At 44.0% G+C, this 20,387-nt stretch overlaps 1 protein-coding gene across 4 annotated transcripts in view; it reads left to right on the top strand.

Moving 5' to 3' along the window:
• Positions 1-20,387, top strand: part of Helz (helicase with zinc finger) — a 138,227-nt gene that overhangs the window by 106,585 nt on the left and 11,255 nt on the right. For 3 of the 4 annotated variants that reach the window (XM_032913924.1, XM_032913921.1, XM_032913923.1), the window contains 8 exons: positions 1,507-1,711; positions 6,337-6,388; positions 7,134-7,324; positions 8,916-9,123; positions 11,056-11,135; positions 14,913-15,588; positions 16,014-16,248; positions 17,391-17,907. In XM_032913924.1, the coding sequence (XP_032769815.1) occupies positions 1,507-1,711; positions 6,337-6,388; positions 7,134-7,324; positions 8,916-9,123; positions 11,056-11,135; positions 14,913-15,588; positions 16,014-16,248; positions 17,391-17,907 (2,164 nt within the window). The remainder of the gene's footprint in view (positions 1-1,506; positions 1,712-6,336; positions 6,389-7,133; positions 7,325-8,915; positions 9,124-11,055; positions 11,136-14,912; positions 15,589-16,013; positions 16,249-17,390; positions 17,908-20,387) is intronic. The other variant, XM_032913925.1, reaches the window with a different exon arrangement.

Raw genomic sequence — 20,387 nt, 5'->3', positions numbered from 1 at the left:
CAAGCAATCCTCCACCCATCCTACCTTGTTTTCTGGAGATGGGTGTCTCTCATTGACCTGGGGCTTCCCAGCTCCACCGATCCTCCTGGGTTACAGAGCACACCCTAGCCTTTTCTTGTATGGGTATTATAGTTCAGAACTCCAGTCTTCATGCTATGCAGGAAGCATTTTACCAACTGAGTTCTCTCCTTAGCCCTATACAAAGTTCCTTCTAACCTGTAATTCATATTAACATGCTATACATCTTAATTCTCTAGTATGTAGTGTTTGTTATTTACTGGCGAGTTCTGAGAAAGGCAGTTTCGGGTGCTGTTACCATCAAATGACTGTCATATTTACATATTAGGAAGGAGAGCCATGACACTGCTTGGCAGAAACCATTACTACTATGTGTATGCAGTGTGATGTGACTAATTGTATGCAGAATGTAATTGTTTGTAGATGTGTATAAGTGCATGTATCATTACAAGTATGTGTATGTGTGGATAAGACTAGAAGTACAGACTTTCTATAAATCGAGCTACTCAGTTTTGAAAGCCTCACTACCTGGTTCACAAACACATGGTTCTGTATTTGTGGATGAGCCAAAGTTTCTTATGGTATTCTTGCATACAGCACGCTCCTAGACTGTCTACACTTTTGTCATTGAGAAAGGTTCCATTTACATTGTTCTTAGATAAATATTAGCCTTAAGGATTTGGAGTGAGCTGAAGTGGAAACTTGGTGAGAGACTAAGGCAGACTCATGAAGCAGACACAGGTGAAAGGATGTTGTGTTAAAGCAAGCGTGTTTTCACGTGTGATTAAGAAGTTTTTTGTTAATAGCATGTGTGTATTGTGTGGTTGAGCTGCCATAGTACTCCATAAAGAGAAACGCACCAAGAAATTCCTGGTGGTGTGCTGCAGTTTTTTGTCGCTTTTGACTCAGCAGACAGTGACAAGAGACAGAGCGAGGCTTATTCAGAGAACTAGCTGCATAGCACTTGTGGGTCTTGTGTCTTTGTTGATCTTTGTTCCTCTGAGAGAGGCACAGGTGGGAACTTCCCCTGGTGTCCCTCCTGGTCCCTCCTGCTGACTCGAGCTGAGGCTGAGGCCTGGCTGTTTCTGCTGGGTAGTGTCACCACTGCCGACTTGTGTTTGCTATTCCGACTCTCCGGAACTAGACTGCTGGCGTACTTACAAAGCGTTTGCGAGTAGATTGAGCCGCTGCTACTAACCTGTGACTTCAACTGCTGATTTCCAGACAACACAGGCGGGAGTTGTTCCAAAAACAATCTTTCTAAACAGGTCCACTTCCCCTGCATCCTTTCTTTTCCACTACCTCTGGTGGGTTGTGGGTCCAAGGGAGGTTAAAACGTTTAAGAACCATCATTAAAAATAAGTTTAAAAAAATGTAAGTTACTGTTGGCATCCAGTGTGGGGCAGTAGACAGAATTTGAAATCATGTTTAGTTACTTCAGTTCATCCACTGGTGTTTGTAACCTGAGTTTCTGAATCTTCTCTGCAGAAAGTTTTGGGAGCGGTTTATTGCCCTGTGCCATGAAAACCACAGCTTGCACGGGATCACATTCGAACAGATCAAGGCCCAGTTAGAGGCCTTAGAGCTCAAGAAGACTTACGTGTTGAACCCACTGGCTCCTGAATTTATCCCCCGGGCTTTCAGACTGCAGCATTCAGGAAACAGTAGCAGACAGCAGCAGTCACCACCCAAGGTAAAGATCCTGCTCTACGCTGGCTTCTTGTTAAAGTAATGCAGTTAGAGGTCGCGCTTGGGGGCCGGCTGTATTTGCAGGGACTTTCCCGAGACTTGGGTGGGTGACTGACAGCACAGTCCGGTGGGGACCATGCTTACCGTCCAGTCGTCCTCTAAATGTGTCTATCCTCCCAGCATTCCTCGCTTCACAGGAGCAAGGCTGACAGCCTATGTGAATAAAAGCACAGCTTAAAGGATTACTACACGTTTTATTAACGTGTGTGTGTGTGTGTGTGTGTGTGTGTGTGTGTGCGCCACACACTTGTGCCATGCATAGATGCAGAGGCCAGAGGACAACTTAGGGGAGGCAGTTCTGTCTTTGAGCAGATTTCCTTCGCCTGCTGATCCACCTTACCCTCCCCAGTGACACACTTAAAAGCATGTTCATGCAAAGCTCTTATGTACAGGAATTACATTTTAAAATATTTTTTGAATAAAGAAAAGCAACCATTTCATTTCAAGTGTTATTTGGACATAGTTAAGACAACTTGCTGGATTCTTGAGGATGAAATGGTTCTGCAGTCTGGAAACAGCTTTTTGGAATGGGTAGAGCTAGGTAGGGGGAAGTCAAGGCCAATTTCAGTTTTGAGCCACAGTTATTTTGAGCAAAGACAGCTGGCTTGTTTGCTCCAGTGCATGAAAAAAATTCCTGCATTTAATATCCCGAAGAGCAGATTCTGAAACTGGCATATGTGGGATTCACTGCAGTTTGCTGATGACGTAATAAAAAATTAAGCTTACTATCTGAACTTAAAAGTATATTAGCGTTGGTCTTCCTTATACCTGACACGTGAGCAGTAATGAACGGCTTCATGTTGTGAAGGTCTTTCAGTTAAGTAGCGGCTAAGTTCAAAAGGAGTCTGTTAACACACAGTCATATGTTCGTAGTTTAATTAAAACATGCTGTTTTGCTTCTGTGTTTTGGTGTTTTTGGAGGGTAAAGCGTTCTACACAAAGGAGTTCCTTCTGTGTGCCATGTGTTAGATGCTAGAAGCATAGCTAAGCAAGCCGGCCCTGAGCCCTTGGGAGGCAGATGTTGGATGGATGATGTCAGGATGGCAGAGTAGGAGATGGCGGCAGGTACACACCACGGGCTCTTGTCGATTCGTCACTGAATGCATAGAGCAGGAGGGCTGGAGAAATCGTAAACAAAACAAGTAACAACAATGAAACCCAAGCTAGCTCAGCCAGGCTGGGTTTTTCTTGTGTTAGTTATTGCCTGGCTTCTGTGCCTAGAAGAATATCTAATGATCATAGATGTTTGAAGTACTTTATGGTGATGTATGTGCCTGATATCCTAGTGTCTGGGAGGCAAGAGGCAAGAGGATCATAAGTTCACAGTTATTCATGGCTATGTTATAAGTTCAGGCTAGCCTAGGCTACATGACGCTCCAATCTGAGAAAAATGCATTTTTATAAACCAGTGAGGAAGCTCGGTGTTACGGGTATCATTGACTTACAAAGTGCTAAGGTTCTTCTGTCTCACAATTTAAGAGGTCTCAGTCTGTGACCAGTTGGCCCCTTTGCCTGGGGCAGATGCTGCTTGTCCTGGTGGGACCCACTACTTCATGGTTGGGAAGCAAAACTGAACAGAAAGAGGAAGGGCCAGGTCCCACAGATTCTCCCAAGACATGGCTTCTGATTTGAAGATCTCTCACTCAATCCCTCCTCTTTCAGGATCCATCCCTGCTGAGGACCAAGTCTATAGGGGACATTTCAGATCCAAACTATAGCAAGCTTTTACAAAGGCTATGAGACACAAGAGAACAGGGACATTTTTATGGGGGACCACAGGAGCCTAGGGTATGTGAAAGTTGGGAGTTCAGTACTAGCAATAGCCAGAAGTACTTGGCATGCCAGCATGGTGACCTGAGGTGGCTTTTCTGGGCTCATGATGGAGGGAAGAGGGTAACCCCAATCCTTCCCCCATAACACATACATACACATACACAGATAGATAGATAGATAGATAGATAGATAGATAGATAGATAGATAGACAGACAGACAGACAGATAGATAGATAGATAGATAGATAGACAGACAGACAGGTAGATAGATAGATAGATAGATAGATAGATAGATAGATAGATAGATAGATAGATAGATACATTTTATTTTGTTTTTGAGATAGGATCTTACTACATATCACTGGAACTCACTGTGTAGACCAGGCTAGCATCAGCTCTCTTTTGTCCTTCTGCCTCTGTCTTCTGAGCGCTGCTGGGATTAAAGTTGCATGCTACTGTGTCTGGCTCCAGCCCCTATTTTTGTTTTATAATTGTATGCATAGGTATGGGTTTATACACATGAATACAGTGCCTGTAGAGTTTAGAAGAGAATGTCTGATCCCTTGGAACTGGAGTTAACCGGCAATTATGAGTCACTGGACTTTGGGTCTGGGAACTGAACTCACTTTCTTTGCAAGAGTGGTATATGTACCTAACCATTGGACCATCTCTCCTGTCCTCTAAATTAATAAACATTTATTGAATGGATAAGGGAGGTAAACAGAACGAGTGATGAAAAAGGTAAAGACTTAAATAAATCAATGATAGCTGGTACAAAATTCCTTTGTTTATGGGCATAAAAGATGGGAGCTGCATTTGCTTATAAAGGTCGTGCATTAGCATCTTAGCAGCGGTGAGCACACATGCTGAGGTTACCGTCAGACGGAATTAGTTATTGTAGAGTAACTTCTGTACATAGTTGGCTCTAGCTGGGTGGGAGCTGGGTGGGGCATTCAGGTTTGATTATAAGCTACCAAAGTGTATTTTGCGCAAACCAAGCAAATCTGCTGCTCACAGTTACCCCGTAAATCAAAGTATGGTGGGAGGTTGTATTTCTTGGGCTGCATTGAGTGTAGGATTAGATATAAAGACATGACACCTCTTTGTGACACGACCCGGCTGGCTTTTGCCTTTAGTTCATCACATAGCGCCCAGAGTCCTGTCTGTAAGCTAGCAAGCTGCACACTTTAAAAGGAGGATGAACGTCAGTTATGCTACCCTTTCTGTCAGCTTCCCACTGCTGCTCAACACCATTAGCAGAGGGACTTAAAAAGACCGTGGTCTATCCACTCCGTTGGATTTGGCTTGCTTCATTTCTCTGTTCTGGGTTTTCAAGGCTGGGCCGGGGCCGTCGGGCTGTGAGAGCTCTTAGATACCCTGCGAAGAATGTGTCCCCACTGGTGCAGGTGGTTGGCAGGATCCAGGTCCTTGTGGTTTTAGGACTGATACCCCGGTCTCCTCGGTGACTGTGATTGTCTAATGCAGACTGATGCGTCACCGTATGACTCCGGGTGTCGTTGCTTATTTAATAGAGGCGCCAGTGGTGAGTGTTTGGATTTCTAAGCATCTGTCACACAGAGATGAGGAACATCTGTGCCCAGATCCCTGATTATTTCATTTGGGTCAATTTCCGGAAGTGCAATTACAGTATTAAAGTCTCTGTATGTGTTTGGTTCTTCTGATCTCTATTGCCCAACTACCTCCTAGCAATTAACTAAAGTCTCTCTCCAAACCATCAGGTCTCTTGCTTTTTTCAGAGAAAATTGAATTCTTTGAGATACTGTGAACCATGCTAAAAAAATTAAACGGTGTTAGTATGGGTCTCATCTTCTTGAGTAGAACACTTGAGATTTCCTTTTTGAAACACAACTTTTATGTTTTGTCATTTCCTTTTTAGAGCAGTTGTAGGGATGTTACTGTGGGGTAGACGTAGACTGGAGTTATATTGATGGCATATTTCATTGCATTTCCAGCACTTGGAAGGCAGTGGGGCCACTATGAGTTTGTGGCCAGCCCATGTTATAGCAAGTTTTAGGCCAGTCAGGCAACATAAAAAAATCAGACAAAACCAAAATTTATTTAAAACGAAAGAGTTTGAGGGGTGGGGATGTAGCTCCGATGGGAGAGTGCTTGTCTCTCTTGGTGTGCACAAAGGTCCACCCCAGTACCATATAAAAGTGGGCATGGGGGCCATACCTGGAATCCTAGCACTTAGGAGGTGGAGGCAGAAGAATCAGAAGACCAAGGTCACCCTTGACTACCTAGCCGGTTTGAGGTCAGCCTGGCTACATGAGACCCTGTCTTAACAAAACAGGCGCTAGAGAGAGAGCTCAGAAGCTTGGAAACTGCACAATCATGAGGACAGGAGTTCGCATCCTTGCCCGCTTGTAATAAAGCTGGGGCCTCCCGAACTCCTGTAAATTAAGGTCTGAGATATTGAATCCCTACTCTAACCTCTCTGCCTCAGTGCCCACCTACAACTCTGCTCACACACACACACACACACGCACACACACACACACTCTACAACAAAGTAATTCTGCAAAATACAAAACAAGAAAGGTCTTTAGATGGCGTTAGTTTGAAGCAGAAAACTGAAGATGCAGCAGCGTTGCCTAAAGGCATGGTCTGACGCAGCTGCCGTGACACGGCTGAGAGCGGTCCAGATTGTAGCCTCGTAATAAAATACTAACTGTGGGCGTTTATGTTTCATTTGTGTATGCTTAGGAGCACTTTGTTCTCTAATTTTAAAACACGCTTAGGTTATTTATCATGCATTTGTTTTTGTCTTTAAAGGTGAAAAGCCTCCATCATCCCCAGAATGACCATTTCCAGAATGATGGAATTGGTGAGTAGGAAAGCTAACCCCAGAAAAGCTTGCTTTCGAAAGACTTATTAAGAAAAAAATGCCACGAGAAAGAGGGTTCTGTCTGCATGTCTGCATGTCTGCATGTCTGCCTATGCTCTCTTCCCACCCCACCCCAACTCCTGCCCCCAGGCTCTCAGGCATATACAGATACTAGCATTGTATTCTTAGTGAACCTTTACTCTCTCATGTCAACTGTGTTGATTTCTGAAAAGTGGTCAGATTGTAGCAACCAGCAGACATAGCCTTTTACACAATGTAAGTGTTCACTGGGTATTTCTGTCCTATAAATGTTTCAAGATAAATTTTATTAGGACAATCTTGAGTGTGGTGGTCATACTTGTATAACCTTCACTCCCTGTGTGGCTATGTCCCAAGTTGTATGTGGCAAGTCAGGACCTGGTTCTAAGGAACCGCCTGCTCTAGTCTTAAGGCTGCTGTTTGGAGCTGTTCACTCATGGTTCCTTGTCTTGAAGACTCATCTCCGGCTTCTCCGAAGTTAGCACTGCAGGCTTTGGACAGCGTCTTTCGCACAGCTGCAGCTGATGCTGGAGAGCACCGTGGAGCGGCCGCTCTCTACCGTGCTTTCTTCCGCACACTGGCTCGTTGGTGGAGGGGTTCACGATTCACCTGGGACATGTATTTTTGCTACTGGATGATAAGAGTATTTCTGTCTAGGTCAACGTGTACAGCTATTGAGTCTCCTTTTTGTTTGTTTGTTTTTCAGTTCAGCCCAACCCTTCCGTACTTATTGGCAATCCTATTAGAGCATATACTCCTCCACCCCCTCTTGGACCGCACCCAAACTTGGGGAAATCTCCAAGCCCCGTTCAAAGAATAGACCCTCACACTGGGACTAGTATTCTTTACGTTCCTGCTGTCTATGGAGGGAATGTAGTTATGTCGGTGCCTTTACCTGTAAGTGGACGTTTCAAATACTTTCTCCTAAATAAGTAGCGGCAGTCCAAAGAGTGTTTGCCAACCTTTGCTTTTCAGTGCTGGGCATCGAACCAAGGGCCAAGGGCGTGCTCAGCCCTCACTGCTGAGCCACACCCTCGCACTTTTATTTTATCTTTGCCTTTGCAGCATTCATAAAGTGATTCGTGTTTAACTATTAAGTTTTGGAATGACCAAGAGTGTGTATTATTATATGTAACTGGTTGGTTTATCAGAGACTACGAAGAAGTCGTGGATCTCCTGTTTTGATTCAGAAGCCTTTGAAATCTTCTAAAATGTTTTCCTCTAAGGAGAATGGTATAATCGATGTTTCTGTTTTGTCTTCTGCATTTTATTCTCAGTCATGAACTGTTCCTACGCATCAGGGTTATTGAGGAGCCAGGGACCTTCGGCTCTCTTGGGTCTGAATTGGTCTGGGGGAACCCACACGGGATGAAACATTAGTGCCACACTACTGAATTCTGAGAAGAGGCTTTTAGAGGGCTTCCATATGATTCACAAATCCACTTTTACTTCCGTTTTGAAATGTTTGGTGGTTATTTTTTTTAACTTGTAAATATGTGAATATTTCTAAATTTAGAAGTTTTAGCCTAGGAAACCGTGTATTTGATTCAAGTGAGGTTGTTTGAGTGAGAGGTGATCTTGTCAGAGTGCTTTGACACTCCTGCCTGTACCCACAAAGAGAACTGCTGAACTGCAAACATTCTCATCCTGCAGTAGTCACAGCCTAGCAGCCAAGCAGAGGAATTGAGGCGAGGGTTTCTCGCCTGCACCTCAGATGCTTCTGATTGTAGCTGTTTCTTTCTGGACAGCCTTGCGACATGATACATGGTCTGCTTTAACAGTCTGTCTGGCAGGATTTCTATTTCATTTTACTAGGTCAGAGAAGCTTTTAGGATGTAAGATCTCTGAGATCTGTGTTCAGCAGTAAAACAGTTACAATACCAGTTGTCATTGTCATTCCTATATCTAGGCAAGCTCTTCTGCCTTTGTGATTTAAGGTAGAGTTGAGTCTATCAAAAGCATTAATTTAAATAAAGACCTGTTTTTGCCTGCCATGAGTGAGCATTGGCTAACTGTTGCTCATGTAAGTTTAGAGTACCTACTCTGAGTTGAGACTCCTTAGTTTCCTCCTGCAATCTTAAACCATTCTGTTAAACTATATAACCATGAAGTTTGTTTAGAGATCATTTTCAGGATAACCTGGGACATGTACTTCCATGTGAAGGGGAAATGATTCAGGAGTATAAACTGCTTTGATATCTTGGGGAATAAGTACTAGTTTCAAGTCCTCATTTTCTTGTAACTCCCATTTTTCTTAACATGCGAATTCAGTGTTCCATTTTCTGTAACCTGCTAAGGGTTTTGAGAGCCAGGTTTTGGCCAGTAAGGATATAAAGCAGTTCTACCCATTTTCCTGTAGAGTGATGAGCATGGTATTTGGGTGAAAGTGTCATCTCTGTGTAGTTGCTTTTGCTAATCTGCAGCACTGTGTCAGTTTGTGTTCAGAAACATTGCTCAGTTCGATTGCTTTGTTTCTTGTAATAACCAGGTGCCGTGGACAGGGTACCAGGGTAGGTTTGCAGTTGATCCTCGGATTATTACACACCAGGCAGCGATGGCCTACAATATGAATTTGTTACATACACATGGGCGTGGGTCGCCAATCCCTTATGGTCTTGGACATCACCCACCTGTCAACCTAGGCCAGCCACAGAATCAGCACGCAGAGAAGGATCAACAGGAGCAAAATCGAAACGGTAGGTCACAATTCTGTTAGAAACCTTGTCGCTTCAGCTCTGTCGCCTGTGTTGTGAGGCGAGGCCTGAGGCACTGACCCTGTAAGTTGGTTTGTTCTGGCATGTCTGGTCATTTGCTAGGGTCGGCTATAGAGCGCTCTGTTGTTGTCTCTGCCTTAAAGCACATGCTAAGATCGTCTTTTTCAGTGGCACATGTGTGTGCTCATGCTGGCCCGAGTGCTCCAGCTTCGTCCATGCTGCTTAGGAAAACGGGAAGTCTTAAGTGCTCCCACTTTGTTCTCTTCAGAATTGTCTAGTCCAGGCTGTTTTCCATACACAGTGCAGAATCAGTGTACCTTAAAAAACAAACAAACAACTAACCAACCAAAAAACCCAAGAACTAACTAGCTGGGTTTTTGTTTGGAAGGCAGCTCTGCTCCCATCACCAACTCACTGCTATACCATTGATTTGGATTGCATCAGGTCTTTATGACAGTTTTGGAAGACTTGGAAATTTAACAACATTGAGCCTCTGGGTCTACGAATAGAATATTTGTGTCCCTATCTTTTTAGGTCTTAATTGCTTTCACCATTTAAAAGGAATTTAAGTGTAAAGCCTTTGACATATTTTGTAGGGTAGAAGCTGTAACTGTCTTCCTTGTTAATACATTCCAGGTTCTGATGTTATTTTTGTGTTTTTATTTAGTTAAATATACTTTGTAATTTCTCTTTAAATTAAAATAGAGCCATGCACTGGGTGGGTGAAGCTTGCTTCTAATCTTAGCACTGGGAAGATTGAGGCCAGAGGATTCTAAAATCCAAGCCAACCTGGGCTACCTCGTGGAAAGACCCTGTTGTCTCTGTGTTTGGCGTTGGTAGTTTCTGCAGCTTTCCTCTCAGCTTGCCTAGTTTTTCTTACACACTGGTTTTTAGCTTTGGGCGTTACCGTTCTCATTTCTTGACATCAGTGGTAAATCAGCTTTGACAGGATAGTTAGTTTACCGAGTTCTAGTGTGGCTGCTAGGGCATCTCTCAGAAAGGGCCCAGGTTAGGCCCTTTATGAAACAGCGCCTAATTCTTACACAGCTTTTCCTACTTGAGAAGTTAGTGTAGTCTACTATAATCATGTTTTGAAGACCATAATTTTGCTTTCTCTATAATCCATGGCCTTTTTATGCTTCAAATATTTGCAAAGTGTAACTTAGGTTTCTTTGGGATATCTTTACTCACCACGTGTTGACTGTCTGCTGTGACACAGTCTCTAAGAAGGGAAGCTGTGCTTTGACTCCTAGTGTTGACGGATTCGGTCCATCCTTGCTTCGTCCCATTGCTGCGGACCTGCGGCCGCACAGCACATTATGACGGCATGTGTGTTTGTTCAGTTCATGGGAGTAGGGAAGCAAAAAGCCAAAGAGAGATGGGCAGGAATCCCAATGTCCACTTCTGCCCTCTAGTCTCCAAATCCTAGTCCTCCTCTTCCCCACAGAACATGGGCTGGAGAACAAGACACTTCACACTTGGGCCTTCAGGGAGCTTTTAGATCCTAACCCTCACTGTCAGGTTAGATTTCTTCAGTAAATTATTTAGGTTTTTGGTTAATTACATTTGCAACTGAAACAAAGTGTCGAGCCTTTGTAAACAGGCAGGAATGCCAAGGCCTTTTTTGTGTCTAGTTTTTAAAAAATGAGGCTGTAAATTCCTGGAGAGTGGACCATTTTCTTTTCTATTTGCCAATTTCAGGTTGTTGGCCCTGCCATTTTTCATTTATAACTATTTCTGTTTTGCAGAGAAACTGCAGCTCTGCAGATGAGGGCTAGAATGCACACAGTAGTGTGAAGCCTTAACGGCGGGTTCATGGTGTCTAAACTTTTCTGCTTTGTCTAGTGTTGAATAGTCGCTAGAAATGTAATATTCACTGGAGAAAATTCATGAGGTTTTAAAATATTTTCTTAGGTAAAACTGATACAAATAACCCAGGACCTGAAATTAGTAAGATCCGAACACCAGAGAAAAAACCTACAGAACCCAAACAGGTATGCTGCTTACATTAACTGAGAGTGGTCTTGGGGGATAGGGGAGGGTCTGACGGGCCCAGAGCATCTTCTGCTTCTCTGAATCTCTTATGCATATTCTTTCAGAGTAATTCAGTGGGTCGTGCCTCCTTTCTCCTCTTCCGCTGTCTGCCATTATGTTATTTCCTTTGCATGTGTGTATCTCCTCAGATTGATTTTTTCTTTCCTTCTTTCCTTCTTTCTTGCTTTCATTTTTTTTTAAGTTTTAAAGATTTATTTTATTTTATGTGTATAAGTGTTTTTGCCTGCCTGTGTATATGTACTGCATGTGTACCTGTGAAGGTTGGATGAGCCATCAGAGCTCCTGGAACTGCAGTCACAGATGGTTGTGAGCTGCCAGGTGGGTTCTGGGAATTGAGCCTGGATAACTGCTGAACCATCATGTCTCCATTCCCTTCTGCAGACTTTCTTATTTCAGCAATAGACTTGACATTATAGACACCTCATGAAAAGGAAGATGTCTCATTGACAGTGACCTTAGACAGGGAAGGACTGTGACAGTGACTTCCCTAGTGCCTGTCCTTGTCTTCTCAGTATAGATCCTTACCTTTGTGTCTGCCGATTTGTCTGCCTTTCATGCTTTTGTGTTGGAACAGGTTAGAGAGGACGGTGTCAGTGGTTGGGTTAGTGCAGCTGGAAGCTCATGTGTTCTAGTGTCAGTGGCGCCTGGCTCCCCACCTTTCTTGTGCAGTACCAGGTCCTCTGTCCAGGTTCTGACCCTTCCCAAGCCTGTTACCTCATGACGTGGAGATGGCAGCTGTCACCACCATCAATTGATGACAGTGAATCTCACTTTTTATACATCCTGGAGCCTCTTTGCTTTGCTATCCCAGCCTTAGATGAAATCCTGTGGAGTTTACTGTTTCCCCTGTTCCAGCCACCTCATGACTGCATGTTCTCACCCTTCTCTGCTCTGTACACTCTTCTGCCCACCGATCCTTCCCACCCTGGTTGCCGTGTAGGTATTCTAGCCTCGCAGATTATCAGAAGACTCTTTCTGCTGTGGCTGTAGCTTAGTGGTAGTGAATGTTGGCCTTACACACACAAGACCCTGGTTCAATGCTCAGTGTCACAAAGGCATAGATAGATAGATAGATAGATAGATAGATAGATAGATAGATAGATAGATAGATAGATAGATAGATAAGCATTCTTCGACCTTCCCCCCTAGTGCCTCTTTTGTTTCTCTCTTCCTTTTGTTTCTGGCACAGGCTAGACCTAGCTCTCTGCACTTCACTGTGGCTGTGAGCCCCATGGACTGTCTCACACAGCTCATAGTTCTGGGGTGTCCAGCATTTGGCTGTCTTACTCCTATTTCTTTAACACAACATTTCTTCTTCCTGAAACTCTCCATTACATGGCCTTCTGTCTTAAGACATTCCCATCTCACCTCTCCTCATGACCCGAGTCCTCAAGTTGTGATTTCCCAGAGATCTGTATGTTCCTACTTCTCTTTGAGGTCTATGGTTGATGGCCATCAACTAATCTAAGTTGTGTCTTTAAGTGCCTACTTCTTGATAGGGACTTCTAATTTAGATCTTCGTCTTCTGCTGGAGCAGCTGTTCTGTCTCCAGTCACAAGTATCCCAAGAGCATCTCTCACTGACAGGTGTTAGCAGGGACTGCAGTATAAGGGAGGCAGCCAGAGGGGTGCTGCAAGTAAAGTAAACTAATAGTAGGGTCTGCAGCAGCAGTATCTACCACTGTCACCCAGCTCCCATCTGGTCATATGCCTCTTAATACCAAGGCACGGAACTAAATAGAGCTTGGAATACTTTTTTCATGTTTCCTGGGCTCCAGAGTAAAGCATCAGGATATAAAGAAAATGAAACATGTCTAACAGGTAGCCTTGTTAGATTTATAGCAGAAATTTAAAGACAGTGTCACAATAGACACTTAGGTATCTTAATTCTAATTTCGATAGCACCTAGAACCAGCACCTAGAAACATGCTGCCTCCAGCTACATCTGCTATTACTACTTCCACTGCAGGGTCCTTACTTGTATTTATCTCTCCACACCCTTCTCAAACACTGATGATTGAGAGCATCTATCTGTAGCCTCCTCCAACCCTCACCCCCATTTCAAGATCATAGAGTATTATGGTCATGAGCTTCCTGTGTATATCAAAGTCACAAGTGTGGGACCTATTAAAACAGCAACTTAGCAATAAACAATCATGGCCTGTAACCATAGCCTCATGATTGTGGTCAGAGTGTACAGATCAACATTGTTTTGGAGAGAGTTGTGTCTCTGGCTAATGGAGCTTCTTCATCTACAAGATTCTGAGTGGTATGAGGAAATGTTTACTTATGAGGACCCTCAGTCAGATTCTGAGGAGTGAACAACATGTACAACAACTGCTTAGGGAGGCCAGGCTGGATTCTTAAGAACCTGGGCGTGTTGGTGATGAGATGTGGCTGCTCTTAGTATATGATTGGCATTGCAGCTAACTGAGATTCCTTGGTCAGTATTCCTAGCTCAAATCAGGAACCAAGCTCCTCTCCCAATCAGCTCCATTTTCTTGGTTATCCTGTTTAGCTTACAGCCTTTGGCAGAGCAAACACCCTGCAATTCTCACTGACCATTTTAGCACTGAAACTTACAAGGTGACACATAACAGTTGATAGTGTGGTGTAACAGCTAGAAAAGAGAAAGCCTCACTGTACATACTGTTTTTGGTTTTTACAGCACATACAGTCAAACTCACATTTCAAGATAGCAATGCTCTTTAACTTCAGACCCTTTCAATGGTGGTTCTTCCAGACTTGATGTGTTGAGTCAGTCAGTATTATTGATATCAAGAGTGGGAAACCACCACATAAAGAAGTGAAGTTCTAGCTCTGAAGAGAAAATGTGAACCCTTATATCTGCTGTACAGCTGTTCTCTCAGCCTTGGGTTAATCAGCCCAGTCTGTGAGAGCATTCTTCTCTCCCTTGAGCACCCAGTCCTTTTGGAAGGTTCAGCTCCAATGGAAGCCATTGCTTTTCTGAAGCCTTCTTTATGTTTCTTAGTCCTATATCTCACATGACACTCCCCATCCTCCCTTCAGTGTCTCATTTGTCTGCATAGCACCTCTGCTGGATTCTAGGCCAGGGGTTGGCAAGCTGTCTTTGGAAATAGCTGAACAAGAACGCTTAGACTTCATGTCGATGTTGCTTTTCAATCTTCAGAATCAAGCACAATGTGCATAGTAGGCCCTCCACAAATATTAAAGAGAAATAATATCAAACTAGGCCAGAAGTCAGCTGCCATTATGGTCCTATGAAGACATCATGGTACCTGTTCTTCCACTTGAAAGTTGCTAGAGCCATGGTTTTTATTAATGTTGATTTGTTTGAAGTAGATTAGATATATCAAAACATAAAATCAGTGGGATAGAGGACATTTTATTGATTTATATCTGAAGGAAATTAATGGTTCTCTTTCTAAGGGAGAAACTGTGAAATTGAAAACAGTGTAGCAGGGATTAGACTGGCCATTCTAATAAAATGGAAGCAGCTCAGATGGTAGACTCAAATTTAATAAGCCATGTTTCCTGTCATCCTTTTTAATTTATGAGAATATGTTCTCTTACTTGATTGTCAGAAGGTAACTGAGTCTGCACCTACAATTCTCATCACTACTGAAAGAGCTTGTTATATAACCTCCAAGTGGGATGTGGTTGGGAAAGGATGAAAAGCCACCAAACTTGGGGTTTCTGCAGTTTAAAAATGCTTTTCTTTTCCCTCTCCTCCAGATTGATTTGGAATCAAATCCACAGAACAGAAGTCCTGAATCCCGTCCTGGTGTTGTTTATTCCAATACTAAATTTCCTCGAAAAGATAATCTCAACCCAAGACACATAAATCTTCCTCTTCCTGCGCCACATACACAGTATGCAATCCCTAGCCGCCATTTTCATCCGCTTCCTCAGCTACCCAGGCCACCATTTCCCATTTCCCAGCAGCACACCTTATTAAATCAGCAGCAGAATAATTTGCCTGAACAACCAAATCAGATGGCACCTCAGCCAAATCAGGTGGCACCCCAGCCAAATCAGATGGCACCCCAGCCAAATCAGATGGCACCCCAGCCAAATCAGATGGCACCCCAGCCAAATCAGATGGCACCCCAGCCAAATCAGGTGGTCCAGCAGCAGAACCAGGCACCTCCACAGGCTCCACAGCCAGCACCTCAACTCTCTCCTGCATTTCAGGCGGGGCCCACCAATGCATTTTTCAATAATGCAGTTGCTCATCGACCACAGTCTCCTGCTGCAGAGGCTGTGGGTCCTGAGCAGCAGCTGCCTCCTGGACTGCCCGACGGCCACAGTCCACTGAGAGCCATCACACAGCCTGGCCCCGTCCTAGCATCACCTTTGAACAACTTTGTTGATGAGAGCTCTCCAGGATTGCCTATAGAAGAAGCTTTGGGTAAGCTTGCCTATCTTGATGTCAAATCTGAAGAGTTCCTGAGTTATTTGTTGAACATGGCATGTCTTATACATACAGTATTAGTCTAGGCCAAGATTGACTCATGTCTCCAGAAAACCCAACCAATTAGTATAATAAAATTCGGCTTCATGTCATTTGTGTACATGTATGTATACTAAGTATCCAGTTGACATCCTTTACACTATCTATGTGTATACTAAGTATCCAGTTGACTTCCTTTACACTCTCACCAAGGAGGGAGAGGCAGCACCTAAGCTCTGGGCTTTGGGATATTACTTTTACCCAATTAAAAATTGTAGCTATTTCTTTGTCTTTGTGGAGAAAATCTGGATGTAAAAGTCTTTGCAGAAATTAACTTGAAGCTCCAAATGGACAAAAACCATCTTTCACACCCACTTCTGCAGATCGAGTGCATGGAAGTGTAGCTCTGGAGACACTGAGGCAGCAGCAGGCACGGCTACAGCAGTGGAGTGAGCACCATGCCTACCTGAGCCAGGGTGGCATCCCGTATTCACACCATCACCATCCTCACCTCGCCCATCTTCCCCAGACTCCCATTAGCCTCCACCAGCCACCAGTGAGAGCAGAGTGGAAAGTCGCCGGCAGGGCTGACGATGAAACAGAGACAACATTCTCAAGGTATTCCAGGAGGCCGGGGCCAGCCCTGAACACTAACTGTGTGCTCTTGAGTAACCCTGGTGTGGGCCTTGTTGGTGGTTACTACAGAGTTCTTTTCATTGACTCTAAAATATGGAGAATTTAGAACTCACTCTCATACAAATCTGGGCCTGGAGAATCTACAACTTTAGCTTTTGCTTTATTGTCTGTTATGCAAAAGAAACTGTCACCAGGACTGGGTGTTTTATTATTTGTTTGTTTACTTAGTAAATAAAAGAATGAGAACAGAAGTAAATTTGTAGTTAAAACTTAAAAAGTATAAATTTATTATTAGCTTTCTATCTAGTAGGTAGATGTCTACCTTCTGGAGCTGTAGGTGTTCTTAGGGTTCATGCCTAACTGTATTTGTGGCCAGCATCATGTGACTATGAACTGCTTCCTCATCCTCTCTGAACAATACCCACTGTTACTGTATACAGTTTTTTATTTTGATTGTTTTTTTTTTTAAACTTCATGTGTGTGAGTGTTTTGTGTTTGTGTATGGTGTGTGTACTGTGGCTTGTGAGGTACCAGAGGAAGCCAGAGTAGGACATTGGATCCCCTAAAATTGAGTTACAGGTGGTTGTAAGCTACCACAAGGGTGTTGAGACCAGAATTGGGGTCCTCTGTAAGAGTGCAGGTGTTTTTAACTGATGAGCTATCTCTCCAGCCTCTTACTGATGTGTGTGTGTGTGTGTGTGTGTGTGTGTGTGTGTGTGTGTGTGTGTGTGTCGGGTCAGAGGACAACCTGTGGGGAGTTGGTTCTTCTATTTGAATTGTCAGATTTGGTGCCCAGCATCTATATCGGCTGAGCTATCTCCCTATCCCTTTCTGTTTTCATGTTGAGGTAAGAATGGATCTTTTCATGCAAAAGTTAAAAAAAAGAACCCCCAAAAAGAACCCTCCCCCAGAATACCAATAGGCAATTATGTAATTGCCGTCTTTCCTGAGTAGCTCCAGTTAAGTCACTCTTGGGTGCTAGTACTTAGTTCTGGATTAATTAATGCCATCCCTAGTTAGGCCCTGTGATTTGGTTTGCAGAAACGACACACATGGTTGACTGTGCTTTCCTTGGTGTAGTGGGGATTCTCCTTTGCCTTCCCTCATATTCTCTGTCTCTGTAGGTTTCAAGACTTACTCAGAGAGCTGTCCCATCGGGATCAAGGTGACACTGGAGAGCTAGCTGAAATGCCACCGCCTCAGTCAAGACTTCTGCAGTACAGACAAGTGCAGCCTCGAAGCCCACCAGCAGTCCCGTCGCCCCCTTCCTCTACAGACCACAGTAGCCACTTTGCTAACTTTAATGACAACAGCAGAGACATCGAAGTAGCCAACAGCCCAGCATTCCCACAGCGCCTCCCGCCTCAGCTATTCGGCCCCCCTTATTCGTTGCAATCTGAACACCTTGCCCCTCCCCCTCTGAAATACCTGGCTCCGGAAGGAGCATGGAATTTTGCTAACTTGCAGCAGAATCATTTAATAGGGCCGGGCTTTCCCTATGGCCTACCTCCATTGCCTCCCCGGCCACCACAGAACCCTTTTATACACATCCAGAACCATCAACACGCTGTTGGTCAAGAGCCATTTCACCCACTGCCATCCCGAGCAGTGTCTTCTTCTTCGCTCCCCAGCCTAGAAGAGGTAAACATCCAATGCTCTTCTGTCTTGGGCTTAGCTGTCTGTGAGCAAACGCTGCCCCTGTTTATCCTGTTTACCCACTTGATAAAAGGAGGTTTCATCAGACAGAGCATCTTTAAAAAATAATCTTTTCTGAAAAATACTTATCTTTCTGTGCTGTTTCAGCTTTTGTCTGTGGTATTGTTGAACATGAAGCCTCTTAAAAATATTTTATCGCTGTTTTGGCATGCTTTACGTCAGAGGACTCTATCTAGTGCTGGCCTTTCTAATCTCTGGGCATGGATAGACCTTGGTGGCTTATCTTTTATTAGGTTGATCTTGCTAACTAGTACTTTTTAAAGGTGCTGCTTTTTCCAGTGAGTGTCAGTTCCAAGTGCTGGTTCTCCCTCTGTCATTCTGAGCTTTTAGTTGAATGTTATTTATGAAGTAGAAAGCACCTAGTCAGGCCAGTTTCCAAATGCCAGAACATTCTGTCAGTTAACATAAGGCTGCTAAGATGGCATCAGGAGATAGATGCAGCTTTCACCACAAGATTCTCAGCTGCTCATGCACAGCCGCACTGATGTGGAACTTTTAGTGATTTCAGGGGTTAACGTTTCCAAAATAGGGCTGGAGAGATGGCTCAGCACAGAACACCTCTGGGTACCCTTCCAGAAGACCTGGGATCACTTCCCAGCACCTACGTGGTGACTCATAACCTTCTGTATGTAATTCTAGTTTCAAGGGAGCTGGCACTTCTTCTGGATTCTTTGGACATCTGCAGGCAAAACATGCATACATATAAGAAAACAAATTTCCCAGCTGTATACTGTGTAGACCGTTAACTGTCTAGCTGTTCCCAGTTAGCTTACAGGGACTAAGAGTCAGACTGTGTAAAGGGAATGGTAGTTAATTGTTAGAGGTGTTTGTCTGAGACAGGGCTCAGTATGTGGCCTAAACTGGTCTTCTATTCAAGTCCTCTGATCTTGGCAATTGAAGGACCTGAATGAAACATCTTTCTTTGAAACAGGGACTCAGTTTGAGCTCAAAATGGCCTTGAACCAGTAATTGTCCTACTTGAGCTCCGGGATTACAGGCTTGAGCCACACGGCCAGTAAACAGATATGATACAATCTTCCAGTGAGTTGTGAGGAGAGTCAATCAAATCAGTTCTGTGAGAATGAGGCCTCTTCTGCTTCCCCTGGCTGAAAGGGCTGACTTTCAGGGCTGCCACAGAGCTGGAGAACAGAGAATATGACCCTTACCACAGAATTTGTTGTTTTTATGACATTCTCTGGTTTTTCTTGACTCAGTGTTCTCATAGAAGCTACAGGCTTTAGTTTCTTAGTGCAAAGGGCCGTTTGCCACAGTTGGCAGTGTTTGTTGTTTTAAGGAGTCGCACTGAGCTGCTCTCCGGGTCCCTCTCCTCTCTTGCTGGATGCACTCCTGGCATTTGTGTGGGCCGTGTCGCAGCTCTCACAGGCCTCACAGCTTATGCTTTGCAGGGAGCACTTCACACACTGAAGTCGTCTACTTTAATCACTGATCTTTTTAAGTGGTCCATGATTTGGGAATTTAAGTTCTTTGTACTCTGATGCTTTCAGTGTTTGGTTTCTTTGTGTCACTGTGGGCATATAAATACGCGTCTTCACTTGTCACTGACTTCATTTGCTTTGCAAAAACACTTGGTCATTTGCTTCTTACACTGGGTTCCTGAGCGATGACTAAGCTGCAGCAATTGAAGAAATTCTTTGACAAGGAAAGCATTATTTTTACCACATTGTAGATTTTTGGCATTTTCAATGTATTAGGGTAAGTTCTTTGTATTCAAAGTGATTTCGCATGAATCATTTCTCACGATGAATGGCATATGCTCTCACTGTTTATTTCCAACCGTTTAAGGCAATTTCTTTAACTTTAACAATTCAAAGAAAGTTGCTTTCTTCCCAGTTGGATTCTTTTATTCCCAGAATCCTTGGCAGATTAATCTCATGGATGAAAGTGCTTAGATGTTAGCATAACGCTACCTGAAGTGGAGATTTGTCTTCTTCCCTTCACTCCTAGTGGAGCCTCACCACTAACTAGACGGAGCGTTCTTGTCCAACAGCAGAGTGCTCACATACACTGCGCTGTGCTCCCGTTTCAGGGAAGAGCAAATGCAGTCAGCAGAACTCCAGTATTACTGGCCGGCCTCCAAGGGCGAGCTTTGGTTTTCCAGGCTGGAGACATTGCTGGTGGCTAAGGGCACTTACTGTTCTTGCAGAGGACCAGGTTCTGTACTCAGCGCCCACTGTGGCTCACAACTGCCTAGAAGTGGAGCCCCAGAGGACCAGACACCCTCTTCTGGTCTCTGCAGGCTCCTGCAAGCACGCGGAGCACATGTGCGTGTGCAGGCTTACACCTGTACACAGAGTGATTGCTTTGGACGGCTGATTTTGATATTGTGAAAATGTTCATTTTGCATGATGACCGTATGGCCTCACCTCTGAGGAAGAAGCGACTCT

The sequence above is a fragment of the Rattus rattus genome, chromosome 9, assembly GCF_011064425.1.
Source record: "Rattus rattus isolate New Zealand chromosome 9, Rrattus_CSIRO_v1, whole genome shotgun sequence".
Taxonomy (NCBI): domain Eukaryota; kingdom Metazoa; phylum Chordata; class Mammalia; order Rodentia; family Muridae; genus Rattus; species Rattus rattus.
The sequence above is the reverse complement of the archived record's forward strand: the minus strand, read 5'-3'. Positions and strand labels throughout refer to the sequence as shown.